General features: G+C 44.3%; 1 protein-coding gene across 4 annotated transcripts in view; it reads left to right on the forward strand.

Annotated features, from left to right (window-relative positions):
• The window catches only part of LOC111152213 (armadillo repeat containing 12), a 13,387-nt gene extending 6,317 nt beyond the window's left edge, over positions 1 to 7,070 (forward strand). For 3 of the 4 annotated variants that reach the window (XM_022510601.1, XM_022510604.1, XM_022510602.1), the window contains 3 exons: positions 4,692 to 4,865; positions 5,012 to 5,083; positions 6,702 to 7,070. In XM_022510601.1, coding sequence (XP_022366309.1) covers positions 4,692 to 4,865; positions 5,012 to 5,083; positions 6,702 to 7,040 — 585 coding nt within the window. In that variant the 3' untranslated portion in view covers positions 7,041 to 7,070. The remainder of the gene's footprint in view (positions 1 to 4,691; positions 4,866 to 5,011; positions 5,084 to 6,701) is intronic. The other variant, XM_022510605.1, reaches the window with a different exon arrangement.
• The last annotated feature ends 1,300 nt before the right edge of the window (positions 7,071 to 8,370 follow it).

Raw genomic sequence — 8,370 nt, forward strand, 5'->3', positions numbered from 1 at the left:
AAAGATTTTATTTATTTATTTGACAGAGAGGGATCACAAGCAGGCAGAGAGGCAGGCAGAGAGAGAGGAGGAAGCAGGCTCCCTGCCGAGCAGAGAGCCCGATGCGGGGCTCGATCCCAGGACCCTGAGATCATGACCTGAGCCGAAGGCAGCGGCTTAACCCACTGAGCCACCCAGGTGCCCCTAATGGCCTCTCTTCTTAATTAGCCTCTTTGAAATGGCCTCCCCCCTACTCCCTCCCATTAGGATTCAACATGCTCTCATTCTTCCAATCTTAACCCCCTCCAAAAAAGAACCCCTCTTCCTTCCTTGACTTCCAAATTTCTCTCTAGCGATTGGTTTCTCCTGAATGAAAAATCAGTAAAATATTGAAGACTTAACATTTTATATATGTACCGTGGAAAGAACCATAAAACAAAATGCATGGCTGAGAACTAGAACTTGGCCAACAGATTAGGTGTTCCAGAGACCCTCCCTGATCTCAAACTATACCTCCCAAACAGAGACAATTATTTCCTGCATGTTTTGTGCATCAATTCCTTGACTTTCTGTATAGTTTTGCTGTATATTCAGGTATCCTATTCTATCAGGACAAGGCAAAATGTCAAGAATAGGCAAAATGCCATTTGGGATTTTTTAAGCTCCATAAAACTGGAAATACACAGTTGGTAGTCTGTGATTTGCCTCCCCCCCACCCCAGCCCAGCATTGAAGGATTGACCTTTCTTGGTGTGGATAGCTGTTTCCTCATCTTCCACTGCTATATAGTTCTAGTTCATGAATATCCTGCAATTATATTTATCCACTTGCCCGTGGGTGGGCCCTGAAATTGTTTCCACATTGTGTCATGAGGCTTCTTGTACACATCTCCCTCTAGGATAGAGAAGTTGCTCTAGGATCTGTCTGCAGGAGTGGGATGGCTGGGTGACAATGTACGCCCAACTTCTCAAGATTTACACGCTCTACCAGCTCTGCCTGAGTCTTCCCATTGCATTATATTTCCTCCCCCCAATTTGATATTCTCACACTTTGATTTTTGGCAACAAGCTTTTTTGGAGAGGGGCGCCTGGCTCGCTCAGTCATTAGAGCATGCGACTTTTGATCTCGGGGTCATGAGTTCAATCCCCATGTTAAGGGTGAAGCCTACTTAAAAATATAAAGAAAAAACATTTTTTTTGGAGAGGGGAGAGGTCTCAGTCTCCACTTGCTGGCCAACTCTTCTTTATCCCCAAACCACCAGATCCAGGGCCAACTCCTCCACTTAGATATCCTCGGGACCCTCTAACCCAGTATGTCCAAAATGGACCTTGCCCCCATTCCCTAAGTCAGACCACTCTATCCTAAGGGATTTGATCCCATCAGCCCCTCACTTGGTATTCCTCAGGGCTGTCAGCATGAAGAGCATGATCTCCACCTCCCTGCCGCAGTCCTAGCCGTTCATACTGTATGTTTCATGCTCTCCCACCCCCCACGCCTTACACCTGCTGTTTCCTCTGCCTGAAACACCACCCAGATGAACTCTTAACTGTCCTTCAGGTTTCAGCGGACAGGAAGGGGTTGGGGCAGGCAGAAACTGGTACTAATGGGAATACTGTGATCCTCACTCCAGGATTCTAGCCCTCCTTTTATGTGGCTCACAAAAAATACAGCTTGTGGGGTTGTCTGTCTTTCCTAAGCATCTTGTCCAAGCATCTTGCATCTCAGAAGCCAAGATCCCTTTGTTCATTGAACAGATGTATATTGAGCACTTACTTTTTGTTTAGGCACTGGAGATGCAATAGCAAGGAGGAAAGATCCCCCTCCCCGGGGGAAACTTACATTCTAGCAGGGCAAGACAGGCAATACACAAATTAGTAAAATATACAGCATGTTTCATATAACAAGTGGAGGGGGAAAAATAAAAGTAGGGCCATAAGGAGGCTGGTATGGGGGTGGTGGTACAGTTTCAAAAGAGAAAATTTGGGGGACTTAGAGCTTGATGAAGAGTTCTTAGAAATAACACCAAAAGCATGATCTAAAAGAGAAAAAAAATGGATACAGTGGACTTCATCAAAACTAAAAATATATGCCTCGTGGGGGACCCTCTTGAGAGGATGAAAAGACAAGCTGTAGACAGGGAGGAAATATTTGCAAAGCACATATCTGACAAAGGATTCCTATCTAGATCATATAAAGAGCTCTCAAAACTCAATATTAAAAAATCCAATTAGAAAACGGGCAAAAAACGTGGAGATACTGCACTGAAGAAGATCTACGAGTTGCAAATAAGCCCATGAAAAGATGTTTAACATCAGTAGGCTTCAGGGAAATGCAGATTATCACCACAATGAGATAGCACTATACGCCTGTGAAATGGTCCAAACTCAAAATTTGTGACAATACCAAGTGCTGGTAAAGATAGAAATGGGCTCTCTTGTACGTTGCTGGTGGGAATGTAAAATGGTACAGCACCCACTCTGGAAAATAGTCTGGCCATTTCTTTAAAAAATGAACCATCAGGGTGCCTGGGTGCCTCGGTCAGTTGAGCACCCGACTTTCTATCTCAGTTCGGATCTTGACCTTAGGACTCATAAGTTCAGGCCCTGCGCTGGGCTCCTTGCTGGGCGTGGTGCCCACTTAAAAGCAAAAACAACAAAAAACAAACGATACATTCACCAAACAACTCAGCCGTTGCACTCTGAGGCATTTATCCTAGAGAAATGAAAACTCGTCCCCACAAAAGCCCATAAACAATTATTCGTTGGCACCCCTCTTGTACCAGTCAAGAACTGGAAACAACCAAAGTGTCTCTCAATAGATAAATGGTTCAACTGTGCAAATGCACACCATGGAACACTCCTCAGAAATAAAGGGGAATGAACTATTGATTCAACAACTTGGATCTCAAGGACATTCTACTGAGTGAAAAACCAATCTCAGGAGGTCACAAAGCAGGACTCAACATGTAACATTCTTGAAGGGACAAAATTACAGAGATGGAGAATGGATGAGTGGTTACCAATGGGTAGAGCTGGTTTTGGTGTGTGTGGTGGGGGAGGGATATGTGACTACAACGGAGTCCCATGAGGGAAATCTCTGTGGTGAGAGGACAACTCTGATGGAACAATCTGTTGATAGCCGTGGTGGTTACATGAATCCCCATATGTGACAAAATGACAAAGACTGTATAGACACCTTGAGCCAGTACCAATATATGCAGTGTTGATACTGTATGTAAGTACATAAGGTTAACCATTGAGGGAATCTGGGGGAAGAGCCCACAGGATGTCTCTATGCTATTTTTGCAAGTTCCTGAGAATTTATAATTATTCAAAAATAAAAAGTTTCAAAATAAAAAGTGTGTTGCCTGTGACAGTGCTGTGGAGAAGAATGGAATAAAGATGGAGGATAAGGAAGGCTGGGTGGGGAGTGGTTGCAGTCTTAAAAAGGGTAGTGGTTGGGGAAGGCCTGACTGGGAAGGTGACATTAAAGCAAAGTCTTGAAGGAGGTAAGAGTGAGTTCTAACTATCTGGAAGGGAGAGCATTCTAAGTAGAGAAAACAGCCTGTGCAAAAACAAGGTAAGTGTGTACTTGGCATGCTCAAAGAATGACTAAGAGACCATTGTGACAGCAACCGTGGGAGCAAAGAAGAGAATAGGAGATGAGGTCAAAGACATTGTGAGGGGAGAGGGGCAGGGCATATTGGACCTCGTAAACCACTGGAAGGACTTTAGCTCTTACCTTGAATGAACTAGGGACATGAGCAGAAGAGTGACGTGTCTAACATGTCTGCTGATCTGGAAATAGATGGGGGAGGATGGAAGCCGGGAGACAGGAGGCTATTGGAGAAGTGCAGGTGAGAACTGATGGTGGCTTGGAACAGGTGGTAGACGCAGCTTGATAGACCTCAATGGATCTTGATAAAACCTGTTGACAGATTTTGAAGGTAGAGCTGACAGGATTTTCTGAAGGACTAGAAAAGCAGTGTGAAGAGAAAGTTGTTAAAGAGGATTACAGGCTTTTGACTTGAGTAGGGGGAAGGGAGTTGTGACCAAAAGCAGAGGCAGGGAAGGTGGTGGGAGAAGCAGGTTTGGGGGGCTAGGTATGTGTTAACTCTGAGAAGGTCGAGCAGGCATTCTGGGAAGGGGAGTCTGACTGGCTCAGTCGGTGGAGCATGCAACTCTCGATCTTGGAATTGTGTGTTTGAGACCCGCGTTGGGTATAGAGATTATGTAAATATAAAATTTAAGAAAGAGCGAAAGAGAGAGAGAGGAAGGAAGGAAGGGAGAAAGAAAGAAGCATTCTGATAAGAAGTGGAATTGACACCAGAATATAAGTCTGAGTTTTCTCAGAAAGGTTTGGGATAGAGACAGAAATTTGAAAGGCACCAGCATCAACAGTATTTAACACCGAGTCTGGATAATATCACTGAAAGAGTGAGGAAGATAGAGAAGGAAAGGTTGGGCAGAAGAACCAGGAAAGGAGTTTGTGGAAGAGAAGCCAGGTGCAGAAAGGACGCAGGTGTGGCCAACCAGGTCAAGTCACGTTGAGAGTTTAAGTTAAAGAGAATTGTTTCCTGGGTTTGGGCTTGGGCATCATAGGTAGGGGTAGGGAAGAGTGAACACAGAGGCTGGGATAGTGTTGGGGATCACCACATAAAAGCAGACCCTTCCCTCCTCATCCCCTCTACCCGCCCCCCACCCAACCCTCCAGGAACACACCATCAAGGTGCTGGAACTGATCTCTACCATCTGGGATTCAGAGCTCCATGTTGCAGGCCTCAGACTCCTCAACAGCCTCCCACTGCCTGACTACGTACATCCACAGCTGCGACGGGTGATGCCTGCCTTGATGGAGATCCTGCAGTCCAACTATATCCTGGCACAGGTGCCTAAGGACCATGGCCCTGGCCCCGCCCCTCCTGACCAGCCCTGCCTGGCCTAGCACCTAGAGGGAGGAGCAGAGATATGTGCCTTCCTTGCTCCGGCCCACTTTGACCTGCCTTCTCATGCTTTACTCTTTCTTTTATTCAGGTGCAAGCCATACGATTGCTGAGCTACCTGGCACAGAAGAATGACCTTCTGTATGATATTCTCAACTGCCAGGTGAGAAAGGAACTGAAGAAAGGTTAATGGATACCAACTCACATCCTAGGGAAGGAAGAATCATGGATACCCCAGGCAGACTCAGTCCTTGCAAGATCATCTTGTTTCTCTTCCTGCCTTTGCACTAGATATATTGAAAACCATCCCCTCTTCCATTCTCCCAATAGAATGAGAGTTCATTTTGTTGAGAGGGGGATTCTCTTTAAGGGGCTTTCTGAACTCTGAGAGCCAGGAATCCAGGTGACAAAACAAAAGTAAATGTAGGTATTTTCATATTAGAGAAAAATTACTTATAACAAAAACCATTATTAGGATAGACAGGGTCACTGCATAATAATGGTTCAGAAGGATAAAGGAACTCTAAACTTATATGAACCCCATAACATAAACTCAAAATTTATATGGCAAAACATGATAGAATGACAAGGAAATATTTTCCTTTTTTTTTTTTTTTTTTTTTTGCTTTAGTGAGGTATAGCGAAGAGACAAAATGTAATATTTAAAATGTACATAGTGGCGATTTTATATATATACATACACACACAGACACATTGTGAAAGTATTCTCATCATCTAGTTGATGAACACATCACATATGTATCTTTGTGTGTGTGTGAGAACATTTAAGTTCTACTCTCAGCAAATTTCAATTATCTAATACAGTGTTATTAACTATAATCACTATGTTTTACATTAGATCTTCAGACTTTATTCAAAAAAATTTTTTTAAAAAGAGTGAGAGCACAAGCCACAGGTGGAGGGGTAGATGGAGAGAGAGAATCTCAGATGGGCTCCACAGCCAGCATGGTTCCCAACACAGGACTCAGTCTCAGACGCTGAGATCATGACCTGAACCAAAATCGAGATTTGGATGCTCAACTGACTGGGCCACCTAAGTGCCCCCAGACCTTATTCAATTTATAGCTTGTACCAATGTCTCCCTCTTTCTTCTACACAACCAGCACCTAGTAACCACTTTCCTACTCTGTTTCCAAGTGTGAATATTTATTTATTTATTTACTTATAGATTCCACCAATAAGTGACACCATGCAATATTTGCCTTTCTCTGTCTAGCTTATCTCACTCAGCATAATGTCCTCAGAGTTCTCCCATGTTGTCACAAATGGCAGGATTTCCTTCTTTCTCATGGCTGAATAATTATAAGGAAAAATTGACACATCTACCATCACAATGGAAGATTTGGGAGATTAATTTTTTCAGCAGTTAAGAGATAAAAGCCTAAAACCAGTAAGGGTATATTTGCTGTGAATAATACAAATAAGCTTGAGCCATTAGACACACCTAGAACATTCTGTAATTAGTAAGCATATATTCCTCTCGAGCACACAAAATATTTATAAAAATCAACCACATGCTAAGCTTTCATGTTGGACTCAACAGGTTTCCCAGGATCAATATTATGATCCTATCTCATGTTTTATGACCGCAGGGCCATTATATTGGAGAATGACAATGAAAGGAAAACTAAAAAATTCCTATACAGTTGAAACTGAGACTTGGGTGTACTGGGGAGTTGAGACAATAGGAATATGGAAGAGGGAGAACTTCAGAACTTGTCTTGAATTTCTTTGCCATGGTCTCTCTACTCCCATCACAGGTGCACTCCAACTTCCTGAACCTGTTTCAGTCCACACAGCCAGGGAGTCTGCTGTTCGAGGTACTGGTGTTTGCTGAGCGGCTAAGTGAGGGCCGGAATTCACCCCACTACCGTGCCGTGAAGTGGCATTACAATGAACAATCCTTGCATGAAGCTCTCTTTGGGGATGAGTCACGACTGGCAGACCGGCTGCTTGCCCTGGTCATCCACCCTGAGGAGGAAGTTCAAATCCAGGCCTGCAAGGTCATAGTCAGCCTGCAGTGCTCCCAGGATGTGGGAGTCCGGCCCTCTTCCTGCAGGCCCAGTCATTCCTACTTTCATAGCGGGGAAAATAATTAAGGAGAGCCAATAAATGACTATGGGAGAAAATCTTGGAGCAGTTTCTGTCTGGGGTCTTCCAAGGGCTGGCTGTAGATTTCATCCCTGAGCAGGTCAAAGCATGGGCACATCTCCCAAAACACATCCCCACTTCTCTGTTTAGGGAACAGATTCCCTTCTCCCCTGGCTGCTTTTCCAATTTGAATGTGGAGCCAATGCCTAGAGGGAATTTCAGAGAGAAGGCGTGCTTGGGGACTGAGGCCAAAGATAATCAACAGGAGACAGTATTGCACTGGGTTCCTCCAAATGGGCTAGCCTGCGCCACAGCAGCCAACCACCTCCAAATCTTAGTGGCTTAAAAAAATGACAAGGTTATTTCTTTATCACAGCCCCTAGCAGGTCAGACAGGGTGTAAGGGAGCAGGTATCTTTTTCAAATCATCTTCTCTCAGTGACCAAGGCTGAGAGGGGCTCTTATTGTGATGTACAACTCCTAGAGAAGGAAAAGGGAATGTGGCAGTGATCCCTGGCTCTTAAAAGTTAGACCAGAAATGATGCTCCCCATTTCTGCTCACATTTTGCTAGCTGAAGGGGGTAGGGAAGATCAGTCTTACCATGTGTCCAAGGAAGAACTGAAAGTATTTGGTGACGGCATGAATTATAGCGACTGCAGGCAACTGGAAGAGTGAGAGCTCTGGAATCAGACTCTCAGGTTCACATCCCAGCTCTGTCACTTACTAGCTGTGTGACCTTGGGCAAGCCATTTACCCTATTTGAGCCTCAGGCCTCCCCTCACCCAGAAAAAGAATATAATAACAGTACTTATCTCATGAGGCTGTTGGGAGGAGTATGTGGGGATCATAGGAATTAATGAATGTAAGACACAGTGTTCTGCGTGCAGAGTTATTCATCAAAGATCAAAGATTGAGAGAGTGAAAGATCGACACTGGAAAGGTCCTTAGGGCATCGCGTCTGAGGTTTCTCCAGTTTCTTTGGGTTACAGGCACTGGGGAGTCCCAGAACCCTCTATGAAGACGCTGAAATGCCACTGGAACTTAGTTTTAGAAACCAGAGTGACTGTGTGAGTCATATAAAAACCATAACCATGAAGCCTCCAGAAACAAGAAGACAGTCAAACCAAATATGGTCACCAATTTTCTGATTTTTCCCGATTTCACCTATTTTCATTGCATTTCCCACTTGTTCATTCATTGTGTGATCTTGAGTCCTTGCTGGAAAACAAGCAGTGGTGGTTGCTGATGGCTTAAGAAATCATTAGGAGAAAACCCTAAAATTGGAGCTGTCCCATCTGCTACTCCTTGATTCAGGAGGAAGAACATGTTGGCCCAGCT

Source organism: Enhydra lutris, unplaced genomic scaffold (assembly GCF_002288905.1).
Source record: "Enhydra lutris kenyoni isolate GAN:26980312 unplaced genomic scaffold, ASM228890v2 scaffoldscaffold28, whole genome shotgun sequence".
NCBI classification, from domain to species: Eukaryota; Metazoa; Chordata; class Mammalia; order Carnivora; family Mustelidae; genus Enhydra; species Enhydra lutris.